The sequence below is a fragment of the Ambystoma mexicanum genome, chromosome 5p (genome assembly GCF_040938575.1).
Source record: "Ambystoma mexicanum isolate Mex_15411 chromosome 5p, UKY_AmexF1_1, whole genome shotgun sequence".
NCBI lineage: Eukaryota > Metazoa > Chordata > Amphibia > Caudata > Ambystomatidae > Ambystoma > Ambystoma mexicanum.
The window spans coordinates 848,585,437-848,603,157 of record NC_090930.1 but is presented as its reverse complement, the minus strand read 5'-3'; the positions used below and the strand labels follow the sequence as shown (position 1 = coordinate 848,603,157).

The 17,721-nt window shown below is 45.4% G+C and overlaps 1 protein-coding gene across 2 annotated transcripts in view; it reads right to left on the bottom strand.

The window, feature by feature from the left end:
- The window catches only part of STARD3NL (STARD3 N-terminal like), a 367,995-nt gene that overhangs the window by 20,690 nt on the left and 329,584 nt on the right, over positions 1–17,721 (bottom strand). For both annotated transcript variants that reach the window (XM_069613274.1, XM_069613273.1), the window contains one exon: positions 3,334–3,427. In XM_069613274.1, the coding sequence (XP_069469375.1) occupies positions 3,366–3,427 (62 nt within the window). In that variant the 3' untranslated portion in view covers positions 3,334–3,365. The remainder of the gene's footprint in view (positions 1–3,333; positions 3,428–17,721) is intronic.

The following is a 17,721-nucleotide window of genomic DNA, read 5'->3' as shown; positions in this document are numbered from 1 at the left end:
GCCAGATAATGGGTTACAGGAGACTTTGTTTAAAGACGTATTTTTGCTTTATGATGATCAGTTGACCCACAAAGGAAGTCTGGCACATTCTAAGGCTGCAGGTAAGTCATTTTGGAACTTTCAGTTGCACTGCAAAGTTTAGTGTGAAATCACTGGACATGTTCTTCTTCATGCCCTCCCCGTTTATTATTTTGCACCTGCACTGTTAAAGTTCAGAGATAAATCACTTTGACTTAAGTTTGCTGTGTCTGATTAGTCATTGACCCCTTTGGCTCACATGACAATAGCTATTTAAAACCTGGCACGAATCGTCTGTCAGGGTGTAGGAAAACATCCCTGAGATGACCAATGTTAATTTCCTTTTTTGCAGCTCTGCTTTTGCATTATTTTGTTAATGGGCCATTCCAATTTTACTGGGTCCTGTAGAGGAACAGCCCCTGGGAGACGGGTCAGTATGTAGATCCTGCTTACCACTTTTGAAATACTGTTTTTGGCTCACAGCTTCCCGAAATACTGATGTCTGAATCCTTGAAAAAACAAGGAGTACAAATAAAGCCGGGCACATGTGAGGCTTACAATGCCTACTGTAAATTCACAGCAATCTTGTATTCGAAAGAAACATTGAGAGGCTCGATCTCACATCTAATATTTCCCAGTTACAACCTGAAATGCAAACAACTGAAATGACTTTCATCTAACAATTACGAAAAGGACTCTGGTGTAACAGGAGCATATCTTGAATATGCTGTTCACCTGGTAAAAAGCATTCATTTTTAGCTTACAGTACTATTGCACAATCACTTTTTCTTTAGTTTTTTTTAATCAACTGGTTCAACATGCATAAATCATGGTATCAGGAATTAACCAGGGCCTTTTTAATTGGCCCAAAATAAGAAAACAAGGGGAGCATTTGTAATAAGTCAGGGCATGCAGGCACAACGGTGCATGCTGAATGACAAGGAGACGCGGCATTCCTGCCTCCACCCCATGGGCAAATGCAGAGGGATCTTCATGGCTTGTACTCAGGCTTTTGAAGCTTCTGCTGATCAATACTTGCCTCCCTTGATAAACAAATGCAGGAGACAGTGTGGGTGAGGTCAGAGATGATCAACGGATAGCCAAACATTTAGGAAGTGTGTTTGCATCTGAGTAAATCACAGGTGACCAGTGAACCATCGAAATAAAGTCACTATCTTCCCAAGAAGCCTGTTCAGAAGAAATTACTCATGGACCTCTGTGAAAGACTGTTTTTGACTGATCACTTCCCAAAATAAATTGGGTTAAAGAGCAATGGTTGACCAAATCTGGCTTAAAAGAGGGAATTCTGCCTCCCAGAGCATCCATTACTGTGCAGGACCAAGTACAAATGACATGTACCACAAACTTTCAAAAAGAACAATTATTTATAATGATGGAAGGTGAGGCAGATCTGCACAAAAGCCAAGGAAAAGGGAATTGTCATCTAGAGGGAGCGGTATGCATGCATGGGGTTTCATAAAGTGTGAACGTAGCTAGGAAGCAAAGGAGCACTGTATGTAGGACGTGTACCCAGCGAGTTACAAGTAAGGGTTCAGGGGTGGCAGACGAGCTGGGAAGGCTAGGCTTGGCGATGTGTGTTTTGAATGAGAGGTCACAGTCGATGGTAAAGCCAAGAAATGTTGCAGTGAGTGGGATTTGAGGTGTTAATCTGTCGATCTTATTTATTTATTTATTGTGTGCTTGTTAGGTGCTTATACAGCAAGTACTGATCTTCACGACAGTAAGCCAATTCTGAACTTGGACATGCTTGGTGGCATTTACCAGGAGCAATAATTTGGTCATTGCAGGGTTGTGTTACAGGGAGGCGCTTGGTAGACAAACTTGGATGATGGACAGACAGTGCTTGAGTTGATGAATGTCATTGATGATTAGGTAAAGCTGTGTGTCATCTGCGTAGTGGTGTAACTTTGTCAGTGTTGGTGCAGAGTTCCACCATCGGTTCAACCTAGAGGCTGTAGATGACAGGGGGCAGATGTTGCCTGCAGTACTGTTTCTTCGAAGCCCATACATGTAGCAAAGAAGTTGAGGTGGGCTTCATGGTTGACAGCATCAACGGTGGCAGCGAGGTCAAGTAGGATGAGTAAGCAGTGGTCACCTTTTTTGAGGTTGTGTAGAGCATCATTGATAACTTGGATGGTGGTTGTCTTGGTGCTGCATTTGCATTGTGGTAGGAAACTCAATTGGTGTCTCTGTAGGAGCACTCTCCTTTCAGGCAACTGGATTGCGACCATCTTCTCAATCACATTGCCGTGAAAGGGTAGATGCGTTATGGGGTGATCATTGGCTAGTTCATATGGGTCAAGTGTGGGTTTCTTCAGCAGGGGAAGGATCTGTCACGTTTTCTGTGCATCTGGGAAGGTGGGATAGAGGAAAACTATTTATTACACTTATGAAATATATGGCAGCCTGCAATCTCTATATGGCACCCTGAAAATAATATTACAGGCTGGTTGTGACATCACTACTAACCTGTAATAAGAAAATGACATAATTACTGCAACTGTAATAACTGATTATAATGGAGATGGCACGTCACAAGGCATGATCAGAAATCCAGCTGTTAATGTTGCACTTTAAATGTAACTGGCTTTTCAAATTCCTTTCTTCGAAATACCTTTCTGTGACTCTTTACATCCAGTAATTGTTCAGAAACTGTTTATAATAGTATGTTCATTTTGCGCAATGCTGGAATTTAACACAGGAGAGCAAGACCATATCTGTAGTTTATCACTTATTTTAAACCAAACAATGTTTTCAAGTGCATACTGGTTAAAAGCTGCTTAGAGGTATTTTTTGATCATCCAAACAGCTACTATGTTCATTACATATATGAACCACTGATAGATCTCCTATATCAGAGTAACTAAGAGACCAGGTATTAAAGGGGATACCATTGTGTGGCCCCTTATTATAAGGAATAAAATGCGCCCTACCCTATGTAAAACATAATATTGCAAGTTACCACAAAGCTGTGCGACCTTGCAAAGGTTTGGTCTCGCTCATCCATTTGGTCACGGCACGCCTTGGTTACTTCCAATATCATTTTACGTACTGTAAGGGGTAATTAGTCCTAGAAACAGATCAGGTGAAACAATATTGTATATATTTACCTGGATGTGGTTTATTCTCAGCTGTAATGTTCTCCACGTGCACGCCTGAGTTAAGGAATATCAAGGAACTACAATTTAAACTAAAGGAGATCCTTCCATTGATATGATAAGGGGCATTAAAGGGATTAATCCGTCCGACATATTTAATCGAAAAGAACTATATCATGGGGGGGGGGTATTTCACCTGCAGTGCCGTGGCCCCCTCTCTCGTGTTGGCTATGCAGTGGGCTTTGGAGAGTCCTCTTTTTCTTCAGGAGATTCGTCTTCCTCTTCAGAACCTGTCAAAATCAATGCAAAGAAACATCTTTATAAAAGCAGTCCTACGTCGCAAGCAAAGTGTTTCAATGGTCATTATGATTCAGAGGTACGTAAAGTCTTCTTTTCCCATATATAGATGTCATTGCACAGGCTGCCACTTTGTCAATATGTGACTCAGAAAAAGGTGGTCAGAGGTAGTAGTGTTCTTGCTCATATGAGTTTCGGCAAAGCTCTCGGTGTAATCATAATAGAGGAGATCACCCACTCCTCCCTTATTTGTTTACTGATTCCACCGTTAGAAGTCTTAGATTCACAGACCTCCAATTATACATTAAGGGCCAAACGCGTGGGGTCAAATGATAGATGCTGAATTCTGGATTTATGAGATTGTCTTTTTAGTAATTCGAAATTATAACATTTTGGAAACACTTATCTTCATGTGGATCAGATGATCAATCGTAATTAAGAGTGTTCTCAAGCTACTAAGACGCCAATAGTTACTATGTGCATATACATTACTTGAATCCCAGATCTGTCCTCTACAAATATTTCAGCACCCTCCGCCTCCCGGCGTGGGTCCTTTCAGGCTGATGCTATTCTCAACCACCAGCAAAGGCTTCTATTCCTAGGCTGAGCGCACTACAGGCTATGGTTGAACACCCCTTCCTTATGGTTCTCTGGACGATAGCGCCATGCAGCCGTGCAAGCAGCTGCCTTAGCCTACAAGGGTCCATGGCATTTGCCAGGACTTGGGCGAGCGACCGCAGTAAGCTCTAAGCTCTGTGCCTCACAGTCTCGGAAGCCTTTTTCAGTAACCTGCTCCGAATGTTCTCTCGCCATCTTTGCATGTGCACCAGCTCTCCTTCATAAATCCCACATCATCCTCCTCCTCTTATACAGTCTTAACTTCTTAAGTGATCCAATAACGGGTGAGATTGGTTGAATCATTTCCCGATAATACCCAGAACACAGGATTGGTCAGGAACCTTGATTTCCAGCACCTCCCCATGCGTTTTTTTCTCTTCCTTCTGATGGTCTTCATATGCAGCTACTCTTTCCGGTTAATGTGCCTACTAATCACATTATTTGTGCCGGAGAAGCATGGGCAGAGAGTTTAAAAGTAGCTGCTGTCTTGATATCAGGTGGCACTGCCATGTTGATTCGGTGTACTGGTCTCCTTCACCATCACTGTGGAATGCCCTTAAACATTATTTTGTTTGCTAAACCACCCAAGATTTCTCCGGTTTCCAACTTGTGATGAGCAGGTTAAGTGAAATGCAAGTGCATTCACGGGCCGCTCACCGGTTCCGTGGTCTGCCATCAGTGCGCACCATTTTACAAGTGCCGCGCTTGATTAGTTGCATAAGGTTATGGACACATGTATTCCGAATGCTACATTTCCCAAAACACTGTCTTCAGGGACACTCTTGCTTGGCTCTCACTTAAAATATGTTGCGCTTACCACAGACCCCTTACACATTAGGCTTGGAAGGGGAGAGCATCTCTGGGGGTAGGGTACAAGGTTTACCTTAGACCTCCACCATGGACTGGTTCATGGAAATAGAGGCTTCCCCTTCCCCCTTGAGCCTTCTGGTCAGCTTCAACCTGTCCCTCCAGGAATGACTGTCACATTCTTCCTCTTCAAGATCTGGCTAACCTAATAAAGGAAGCGCAGCATCCTACACGTTTCCACTCAATTGCGCCAACCAACCACAAAACAGCTGAGACAAAAGGAAGAGGCACCACCATGATGCACAGAGACTTTACTGCTACCGCTGCCAAACAGACAAGGTTCTTCCCACGTGTACATTTGTCAACCTGCTGGATATCATTGACATGATACGAACATATAACTACACAAGCATATGCTCCATCAACACCCCTCACTCATCCAAATGGGGGCAAAGACACGACATAACATTTAGAACCAAGGCCAAACTCTTTTATGAAGACTTCAATCCTATCACCCCTCACGACCTCCATTTCCACACCCATTCTCTTGCACCTTTCCCACATCAGGCACACGATCCTTTCCAAGATTTCAATGAATTAAGCACCATCCCCAGTTATTGAGTATACAATTCCAATTTGTTCCACTTAGAGCTTACAAAAATAACCATCACAGGCTGAAGTCTACCTGGCACAAACCTTAAACATAACCAGTCATCACGAATCAAGATGAGACATTATACCAAACCTCCTGCTGATTACAAATACACCTTTAAAAAGGTAAATCCCCTGGTGATAGGCCCACCTGAAATTGACCCCACTCCTAATCCAGGGTAAACAATTTTAAAATCATCACTTGCCGACCACCACTTCAGGATCCTTTGGCGAAATTATTTCTTTCCATAATATTATGCACTATGGGATCATGTGTTCCATTTTAAGTTTTCCATATTTCTAGAATGAGTAACCGTTTCTCTTTCAACATGGGCATTTAACATAGAAATGGATTTACACTAAAAAAGAACATTGTGAGACAGTTTCCACTATGGTTGCAGGTACATTTAGACCTCAGTTATTAGACCTGATGGTACATTGCTCTGAGGCCAGAGCAGCATAAGACATCTGGTTCAGTATATATTGCTGATTTTGTACATAAAGGTCGAAATGGTGAGAAGCATCACAAGATCTGGACAATTAAATATTGGGAGACTATTGTAAGGGAGTAAGAGGGTGGAAATGTAGCAACATGTGAGGAATGCAGAAGGTATCACAGAGATTTCCTCTATGTCGGAACACTATGGGAATAATCTTAGTCATATGATCGACATAGCAGGTGCAGCAGAACAAACAGTGGCATAGAAAAGGGACTCAGCACGACTCGCTCGTGGAAGCTAAGCAAGGCATCTTTCCAGGACTACCCAAGGCCATCTGACATCACTGTTTTTGATGAGGTTTCCTTCTCCTCATCCTATTGTCCCTTAAAGATATGAGGATGTTGGAGGTGGAGCCATGTTGCTGCTGAAAGATTAGAAAGGGCCATGCTGCTGGGTTGTCCCTGATTACATTGCAATGTAATACACTGTCTGCGTTACTTTCTTTTCTTCATAATTGTATTGCGTGGGCTCTGTTTCTTTCACAAGCTGGTGCCATCACCCAGACCCGTTACTGCTCAGAGAGGACACTGGCGGCTTGCAGAACAGAGTGCTAGTATTTAGTCTTCTGTTAGATCGTTTTAATTTTTTTTAATTGATTAATAATCTGGAAGGATAGGAAATTTAAATTCAATTGGGAAGTTTGGTTCAGAGAGTTAATATGAGTAACATCAAACATGGCCGATGTGAGGAGCTGCCAATGGTGGAGGAAGTGCAAAATGATGCCAAGGTGGTGTGTGCTTTTTTGGGGCCCGGCAGTGTGGATTTGGTGTGCACTTTTATTGAGCCAGAAGAAAAATGTAAAGTTTCTGGCACTGGGAAAGCATCACAAGGCCTGTACACTTAAACAACGGAAGACTGTTGCAAGGGTGTAGAATTGTGGAAATGTACTAATTTATGAGAAGGTGAGGGGTAGCCCCAAGTGTACCGCAGAGTCCGGACAATCTGTTCCTAGCCACATGTTCTGCATAGAAGGTGCATCAGCAAGCAACAACACTAATGGATAAATGGAAAAGGAACTTGGCGAGACTGGCTCCTGAAAGTGGTGCAAGTCCCTACTCCGGCCCAGCCAAGGTCATCTGACATCACTGTTCCTGATCAGGTTTCCTTCTCATTATTGTATTGTTTATGATAAATATGAGGGTCTTAGGGGTGAGGTTAGGTTGCTTATCATTATAACACTATCTGGATAAGCCAAATAGGCCAACTAGGTAGTGTAGAGAGAACCAGAGGTGGCTAAAACAGGTAGGCCACAAGTTAAAACAGACCAGGTTACAGGGAGAGGCCAAGCTACATAGCCTGCTGAGAAACTGAGAACCAAGGCTGGGCTAAGCCAGCTCATGTTAAAAGTTACGGATTCGCCAGATTGGGGGCACTAACCTGGAATCTGATGGAAGCTGAAGGACTACCAGCCGAACCGAAAGATTGCCTTTTGCTGAGAAGCAGGAGGTTTCATGGGTGGAGGAGGTGGCTTGCTACCCGGAATCCCCCCCCCATCTAAAAGCCAGACAAAGGTTGGGGCAAGAGGAGTACAATACAGAACGTAACCAGAGAGCAGTGCCTAGGTCACTTCTTCCTCCAGGAGAACAAGGGGAAAACATGTGACTGACAGGACAAAGGCAAATACAAAGACACAGAAGTGTGAGTTGGGATTTTGAATTCCATGTCACAGTGCGAGTTGGTAAATACAGTCCTGGGCAGCGTCTCAGGAAAGCTTACTCTTAAGCTAGGTATTGAACTCCATAGACCTTTCACTCGATTTCATTTATCCTGTTTCTCTCACACTTGGTACTAAGGAAATCCTTCTTATTCTGGTTCCTTTCCTGATTAGACGTTCACCATACCCATTATCTTGGCCAACAAGAATAAAGGTTCTGACACATCTTGTCCTGTGTGTACTGTGGCATACACGGTTTTAGATGTGGGCTCCTCAGCACCTGATATGGTGTTCACACTCAAACGTACCTCAACCTCCCCCATCTCCCAAAGATCAACTTTCATATCAAGCTACCTTGGTGGCCCATGGACTGGATCACAGGATCTTGGCGGTACCCTCAGGTGGAAGACCCTTGTAATTACCCAGCCAAGTACCCCTATTTCTACAGGAATGAACGGACAGATCGCGCCCAAGTCCAGGCTAGTGGCAAATCATTGTGTTGATGTGCGAGCTAGGGTAAGGGATAGAGATTATAAGAGAAATGTTATGGTCAGATTAGTTAACAACAGCCCTGGCCCCTGCCCTCATAGAGAAGGGGCACCAATTGCCCAGCAAATTTGAAAACACATTTCTACCTTACATATTGAAGGTCCCCAACTTGCCACCATGGACCAGGGGGGAAAAAGGGCTTTGGTTCCACCCACCTTACTAAAACCCTCATGTAAATGACCCACACCAGAGGGTAGACTTTGAAAAGCTGATAATTGAGGATGAATGGCAAAACAACGAAGGAGCTTACTTTGTTAATAAAAAAGAAAAGTGTATTCCTGTTGTCACACATTGTAACAAATGATGTAACAAGGATATTCAAGTTCATGCTTTTTTATTAAAGATATCAGGATGTTTTTTTTTAATAGTATTCTCCAACACTTCATAAGAAGGTTATTCTTTCCGGGGTTAGTCCGCAAGAACCTGCTCTTTTCTTCCCCTCCTCCTTCTTGTTTCATTCTCTGGGTCATTTCCTCAGGGAAATAGTGTCAAGGGCACTAGTCTGCACCTAGGGTATAGCGCCCTGCTCACTAATCTACACCCTGGGTAATAGTACCCTGCTCACAAGTCCACACCTAAGGATATAATGCCCTGCTCACTCTTCAAGGCCTACGTCCCTTCTCTCACCGTGGCCTTTGCCCTTTTTCTGCTCTGCCTTTCTCTTGGCCAGAGCCTGTCTTTCACTTCTCTGTCCTCCCGCTCCGTCTTCCTCTTGGTCAGAGCCTTTGTCTCTACCTCCTCTCGGGGGGCTTGCAATCCATTCTTCCGCTCCAGGTCTTACAGTCAAACCAGCAGGCTTACTCTCCTCTCTAGGTCTTATAAACTGGTCTTCCACTCCAAAGTCTTACAGCCAATCCAGCAAACTTCCTCTCTGCTCCTGTAATCTTCATTCTCTTAAACGGCACATCATTGCACTTTTGTCATGGAAGCTGGCCCTTTTACAGTTATTAGACTGACTATCTTTCCGCTCATGGGTCAGAGGGGTCACATGCTCACTCTGGGCACACTCCATGCCAAGGATGGTTTGTAGTACTGAGTTCATGCGGGAATCTTTAAAAAGGGGAGGCTCTATCTTGGATCCCACTTCAGTGTGTTTATGATGCTGGCTGGGGAGGAGCTGCTGGATTGTTACCCTGTCTCAGGCTGGGAAGCTTTCCTTCTCCGAATTTCATTTTGGTGTCTGTGAAGGCACCATGAAGCAAGAAACAGACAACAGATTCCAACTTCATACAAAAGATTTGTTTTAATTAAAATGTCAGGATGGTGTAAGGCATAACTTGCCCTATGTTGGTGTGGGATTTCCCTATGTAAATCAATTAAGGATAGTCCAAGTCAGTAAGTTCACATTAAAAGTCTGTGTCTAAAACCTATACTTGCCCTCACAACTAAAGCTAAAAAATGTGCAGGGATGTCAGAAACCAAAGAAACAGTGTTTAAACCAAAGTTCTAAGCTTCTTCCAGTCCCTGCCTTGCTCTCGGCTCCCTTTCCTAAATTCAACACAGTTCCACAAAATGGTCTCAGGTTCCCCTTACCCAAGTTCAACACAGTTCCACAAAATGGCCCTGGGGTTCCCTTACCCCAAGTTAAACACAGATCCACAAAATGGTCTCAGGTTCCCCTTCCCAAAGTTCAACACAGTTCCACAAAATGGCCCTGGGGTTCCCTTCCCCCAAGTTAAACACAGATCCTCAAAATGGCCTTGGGGTTCCCTTCCCCAAGTTGAAGACAGTTCTACACAAAATGTGTCTGAGTTCCCTTCCGCAAGTAGGCAGCTCGCCTGGCTTCAAATTCACAGTCAAATCAACGTGTTCCTTACTTTCCTCGGTTCACTACAAGTAAGGGTTCCTCGGTCTAGGTGCAGTTGTCGGACGACACGGTCCACCCATCACAGGTCATGCAACCGATAAACCCTGGCACTTTACACAGTTCATCACTTCTCATAGGACTTAGTTGACAACACAGGTTTCCTTGCTGCATCTGTGTCGTAAGTCTACATATTCTTCTGATTCACTTTTACTGACCTTTTGACTTTATCACTATGTGATTTTCACACACTTTACTTTGTGGTATTTCACCTTGCTTTCCCACTATCCAATAGTGTTTTGCTTTTTACTTGCTTCACTTTGTTCGCAAATGCTGTCTCTTTAAATTCACCCTATTCAAAAAGGCACATCACTTTCTTTTCATTTGTGCAATATTTTCATATTTTTCTATATCTTTTCCTCATCTAAGTATTTAAAAAAACTCAATATGTACTCGACAGCTTGTTCGGTATTAAATAGTTCACATTTGGTTTCCAGACCCATTTGTCTGATCTTTTTACTTGACCTACATCTGCCGTTACACATGCCATGCCCCTGGAGCGCCCCGGCCAGAGTGATCCTCCCTTCCCTGTCACTCACCGGTCTGCGGCTGCTCCTCCAGGTGTCCTGGTTTCTGTTTTGGATTCTCGTTCGCTCCTCTTTTGCTCTCGGGGAGCTCAGGCGAGTAGCGCTCACATCCTCCAGACTTTCCTGCAGCGGTCATCGGCGTAGGGGAAGTCTCTGTGTTCCCCACTCCCAACAGGGAACACACGGCATAGGGGTCTGCACAGTTCTTCACCCTCTCGTGGCCTGCTCTGGCCTTCGCATCTTTCTGGCTTCTCTGCAGTCATCTGCGTCCTTTTCTGCATATTCTGAAAAATTCTATTCAGCCCATATTCTACATGCTCCACCTCGGATTGCTGCACTCTCCTGCCCAGCTGGATCTCCCTGTGTTTCTCTTTTCCTCCCTTTATATGCACCTGTGAGCCACTAATAGGCTGCAGGTGCAAGTCCTTTGCCTGACCATAGCTACTTCTATTACTGGGACATGCCTGACCATCATAGTACTGCTCTACAGTCCTCTTCCTCGTCCCAGTACCAGAGTGGTGTGCACAGGGTGTAGTGGTGGTGTGCACAGGGTGCAGTGTGCATCACTCCTAGTTGCCTCTTCTTCGTCCCAGTCTCAAAGTAGTGTGAATGTGGGACAGTGGGTGTATGTAACAGCGGGAAAGATGGATAACCAACAAAGGGAGGGTAAGGTTGGTTATTATGAGGACCAGGGGGATACCATGCCTTGCTCCCCGACACCCCCCTATTCCCTTTTTTCCTAGTGTCACCATATGGATTGCATGTTATATGATCATCCTGGAAGGAGAAAAGGGGAAAAGGGTAACAATATCCCATAAAGGCTGCTGGGACAGAGGATTCATCATGGAATGGAAATGGGGGATACCGCGTCTCACTTGAGGACATCCCTTCTCCACTCCCCAAGTCTCCTCTATCCAGGTGATCCTCACTCGCATATTCACCCCAGGGTCAGGATTCAAAAGGGATGGCCCTTCCATGGTCACCTGAGCAGAGGATTTCAGCGAGAATGAAATGAGGACGCCCTCAAGTTCCTCACATGTCCTGTGTCAAACAGATCAAGGTATGTATTAATCATTACTCCTGTGCGTTAAGTTTGGGAAAGAAATTCTCCTTCGTTTGGTACAGTGCAGTTAGCCTTTCCCTTGCTTTTAGTGAAGGCTGCAGCTGGAGGCGGTCCTATTCTCTTGTGCTGGCAATTGTGAGGGAGGCAGGCGTTCTCTCCTGTCCAATGTTCCTGTTAGTGTGGGAATGAAGTGGGGAACGGTCTGTGTGCCCGTTAACTGCATGGGTGTGGACTGGGTTTCCTCCTGCCACTCTGGATATGAAATGGGGGAGGGGTGCATGCTCAACCAAGACTGCCACCGTTGGAGGGGAAATGGGGTGAAACACTTCTGTCGGTAACCCACAGACTTCACCATTATCTTCCAAAGACAAAATCTACAAGTGTGGTTTGGGAGTCTGGTCTGGGTTTTCCTCTGTGGGGAGCAAAGGATTTTGGGACATGTAGTCCTTTACTTGTGGGTTGTTAACAGTTTCAGCAAACTTACACAGGGATGCCTTAGGCTCACTCACATATTAAACATGTCCTCAAGTTAATGATCCCTTATCTACAGACACCTTTGTAATAAACTTAATATTCTGCACAATTCGTTTACGTCCCAGGCTTACTGGAATATCATGCACGGAAGCTTTCACAGATATTACACTCCTCTTTTTCACCTACTAGCTTCTGTCTTTCCTTGTTTGTCCTTTGTTTTGCCCCGTCCCCCCCCTAACCCGCACTCCCTTCCCTTTTTCCTATAGTCTATGCACTGGAACACTATGCCAATTTTGAGGTCAGCAAAGCCGCTCTCTGCTATTGGCTGTGATTTGGCACAGCAATACAACTTTTCAGCATAACCTAAAACCTAACTGCGGGTCAGTAAGGGCTAGCAAAGACCCAGGAACATGTGTAATTCTTCTTCTTCTGGCCCAGCACTAACCATCATTTAAAAGAATACTGCACTAGTTGTGCCATATGTTAGAAAACCTAGCAAGACATTCCCTGAGCTCCCCTACGATGTTTGCCCATTATCAATGTTCCCATTTCGCACATCGTGATAGAGTTAACGGGGCCCCTAAAACCCTTATGGAGCAGAAAACTGGTGTATCTTGATCATGAGTGGGCTACATAACCAGGTATCGTGAAGCCTTCCCTCTCAGGGCGAACCCATCCTAACATTTCCTGAAGCCCTTAGTACTGTATTTCGCCCAAGTAGGATTTCTTAGGGAGATTCTAACTTACCAGGGTACCACTTTACATCCAAGCTCAGGGAAGAGATTGAGGAGCTGTTTCATGCTAAAAGTTCTTTGCATCTTCAAATATCAGACACAAATGGATGAACTGGCTGAGAGGTACAGCCTGACTTTTATAAACCCATCCTCTGCCACCAACAATCAGGACGTTAGTGGCAATGATGAGAAATATTGGGACAAACTCTTTCCCTGTGCTTTGTTTGCTGTGGAAAATAACAGCAAGGGGACATCAATCAGGGCAGTCTCTAGGACCCTGTGGATGCATCATCAGGTCAGAGTGATTCTGTGTGCCCCCTGCATAATGAAAATGCCTCTGTAAGTGAAGCAGGGGTGAAGTGTTAGGGTGGAGACAGGCGGAGCAGTCCAGGAAATACCGGGAAGCCATACCAGGCAGGTTCAGGAGGGACTCGAGTAAGTCATTTTTGACGCTGCTTCTCTGCTGTTGTTCACAATGGTCACGACGGTCTGTACTGCACAGTGAGGAGTGAGTTCCACTGAGAACATACGATGAGAGGCACAGAGTAAGAGAGATTGGTGGCAGTGATCTAAACACCCCTGGCATGGACCCAACTGTCTTAGAAGACTCTAAGGGTCTAGAGTTTTACATCCTCAGTTGCTCACTTATCAATCGTTCACCTGCAATAACTCATTCCGGAGAGGACACACATGATAGGCTACTTATGCCGCTCACATCATGTCAAGATCTGACTGCCCCATCGGACTACATTGTAACGGATTAATTATTTTCGTTGCCACCTTTTCTCCTGCTCCCAGTATTCCTTCAACACTCAAGAACACATTTGTGATCTTAACCGGTCTTTAAACTTTTAAAATTTTTTGCTTGTAATTTTTCAATTGTTAATTTTTAACCGTTAGCTTTTACCTACCATTACCTACCATTCAACAAGTACTATTGCTAGATCAAAACTAGCCCTCGTGCAGGCCTTGTCAGTGGGAGGCTTGGGGCTCCTTTGGGGCTTTGATTCCTTAGATCTTAGCAGCTTCACCACAGGTGTGGGATGGTGGGTCGTCAAAGGGGGAACACTGCTCCAGGCCTCACACTCAGTATGGGCATGATTACTGCTGCCGTGCTATTATAGGCAGGCAGCACAGTCCACCTGTGTGCTCTATTTGCAGTGGAGACTGTGCTGCCTGCATCTGAGCAAGGGCGTGTCCCGCGCTATGCATTTATTTTGTTTGTATGTGGAGTCCTTTGAGCTCAGCAATTGATCATTGATCCATTGATCAGCGTTGGAGCTGGAGCTCCGGTGTGCTGCAGGAGCAGCCTCGCTCACCCATCCTGCACCAGCTGCATGAGGTAAGCCTGCTGGCTACTTCCCCCGACTGCAGCGTGACTCCATTGACCTGGATTACTCTTAGCGCCTACAGCACGGTAATCACCCACACCACTAGCCTATGTATGCTAGTGTACATGCCGCCCATATCATTTTAAAGCACAAGCAAATGTGCCTGAAATCATTATTCCACCATCAGCCTACACGCGGCTTAACCCGCTCCAAGATGGCGGTTGCTAATTTTAGATCGGCAGCTACAGCCTGAAGCTGCATTGCCTACCGTCGCCCCATTGGCTGAGGCTCACTTCTTGGCCACCAACCCACGACCAGAGGCGTGAGCCGGCCCACCTCCAGGCTGGCCTTCCCAGCCTTCCGCCAGAACCCCTGCCCAACTGAGGCCCCTTCCCCAGCGGCGCCAACCAAAGGTACTGTGCCCCACCATTTGCTGGATCACCTTCTGAGCCAAACAACATTATAACTCTTATTGCACACAGCACTATTGGTGGTCTACACCCAGACCTGAATCTGCTACCCATTGTGTTGTCCATATGTAGCTTGTGTACCATGTGCAGCCCACCTGGTAACCTATACTCGCTTTTTGTAGCCTGTTGTGTTGACCTTATCTAGCACGTGCAGCCCACCTGGTAACCTATACTCGCTTTTGTAGCCTATTGTCTTGACCTTATCTAGCATGTGCAGCCCACCTGGTAACCTATACTCGCTTTTGTAGCCTATTGTGTTGACCTTATCTAGCATGTGTAGCCCACCTGGTAACCTATACTCGATTTTGTAGCCTATTGTGTTGACCTTTTCTAGCACGTGCAGGCCACCTCGTAACCTATACTCGCTTTTGTAGACTATTGTGTTGACCTTATCTAGCATGTGCAGCCCTTTTTTGCTGTCTACACATAACATTTGCAACCACACCCGACTCTTGCAGTCACTCTTAGTGTTCACTCTTATCTAGTAACTGCCAGCCACTTGCACCCTGTGACTGCCTAGCAACCTCGGAGCCTTACCTCCTATGATGGCAACTCTAAGAGGAGCCACATTGACCATGGCAACACTTCTCCCCTTACTCCACAATATCTCACCTCAGAATTGCACCAACATGATTACCCCCCTCTACCCAGAACCTCTATCCCCATTGGAATGGATAAATAGATTCGCTCGTCCACCCACACCTCTCATACCATGCCCTACTCCACTAAGAAACCTACGACTAGGTTCTCGCCTTGCTCCACCAACCACCACCACCAACCAAAGCGTAGTCTCACCATCATGCTCAGAAATGACAGACTGAGCCTCCGCACTAGGCCTAACTAGAAACCTGCTAGTTCGATCACCAGCCAGACTATGAATCCCATTCAACAGACACGACACATCAACCCCACAATCAGTCAAAACTGCAGCATATCACACACACTGCCACAACCTAAAGCTAACCCTACCCACACTCCCATTAAGGGTGCTCTCATCAATGCCCGCTCCTTGGTAGCCCACGCCACAGATGTGGCTGACATTATCTCCTCTAACCACCTTGACTTCATCGCCATCACTGAGACATGGATCCACAAAGCCACTGGTCCCACCTTAGCATTAACCATCCCTGATAACTATAACATCATCCGTGCCGGCAGGAAAAATGGTATAGGAGGAGGCGTGGCGATCATTGCTAAATCAGACCTTAACATCAGAGAAGCATCTAACACAACCTTTCCCTCAGCTGAACTCCTATCTATCAAACTCCCATTATCGAACACCCAAACCATACTTCTACCATCTTACACAGACCACCAGGCCCACTATCCACTTTTGAAGAGGATATCTCTCTCTTACTCACCACTAACACTAAACCTAATTCACAAATTATCATCATGGATGATTTCAACCTGGGACTTAATGACCCTAACAACAATCATGCTACATCTCTGAATGACACCATTCCCCACGTAGGCCTCACTCAACACATTAACAAGCCAACACACACTAAAGGAAGATCACTAGACTGGCTAGCAGACGCTAACTGTAACCTATCCCTAACACACATCACACCATGTGCATGGACCGACCATCACCTTATCACCTTCTCATTACCCAGAACTGCTCCCAAAACGACACCTCCCCCCAGGACACATCAAATAATCTCCAGAAACAATCGCAACATCACTATAGAAAACCTTAGACCTCGCCTCACGCCTATCTCCAAAGCCAACCTCCCTATCCAGAATGACAACCTCGCCACCTTGGTTGACCTGTACAACGACACGATGGAACTAGCCCTCAACCAGATAGCTCCTCTCAAACAACGTAAATCCAAACCCATGGCCCATACCAACAAATGGTTCTCAGCAGAACTATAGGCTCTCCGTAACATCAAAAGAGCTGCTGAATCTAGCTGGAGAAAAGCTCCTTCTCCTTCCACTAAAGACAATTTCTCTACAGCTGCCTCCACCTACGAATCTGCTATCTAAAACGCCAAAAAAGAGATTTACAACACGAGAATACTCAATGCTAAATCTGGCACAAAAGAATGATTCTCTATATTAAGAGAACTTGAATCACCGCTACCACCTACAGAGAGCTGAACTAAGCACAAGGCCTACTGTAACAATATCCAGCAAGCCCTCTCTTACAAAATCGCCTTTCTACAAGCTAAGATTGAAGCCAAAAAAGCCAACCTTGCCGCTAAAAACAACCTCAATAGCAAAATAGACCGCACCTCTCCCAACTGCCCACCTTTTCACTGCTCCCCAGTCACTGAGGAGGAAGTAATTAAGATAATCGCTAGCCTTAAACCATCTAATTGTAAAGGCGACTTGTGCCCCGCATCCGTCATCAAGGACGGAGTCAAAGACTTAGCCCCCCTCATTACTTCACTGATCAATTCTTCCTTCAAGAACTCAGTGGTCCCCAATAACCTCAAAGAAGCGTGGGTCCTCCCCCTTCTCAAAAAACCTAACCTAGACCCCAACACTCCCACAAATTACAGACCTATCACTACAGTCCCCTTTCTCTTCAAAATATTAGACAGAGTAGCCTATCTCCAAATACAACAATATTTGGAAGAAAATAACCTCCTAGGCCTGCGACAATCCGGCTTTAGACCTAGGCAAGGGACAGAAACCGCCCTCCTGGATCTAAAAATCCAAATGGATGAAGCCAAAGACAAGGGCAATCTGGCCATTTTGCTCCTGTTGGATCACTCCGCTGCCTTTGATCTGGTTGACCACCAGATCCTTACTCAACACCTCTCTTCGGCTGCCACATTCTCCCAGAATGCCACCAATTGGATTCAGTCATTTCTGTCTGACAGGTCGACTAGGGTCTTCGCCCCTTCAGCGGCCGCTGACCCTATCCCAATCCAATGTGGAGTCCCCCAAGGTTCCTGTATCTCTCCCACACTTTACAACATCTTCACTAAGCTTCTCTTTGACCGTCTTGACAATCTGGGTGTCAGCTACACCAATTACGCTGATGACACCCAGGTCCTCATCACACTCACTGGTTTCTATGAAGAAGATGTT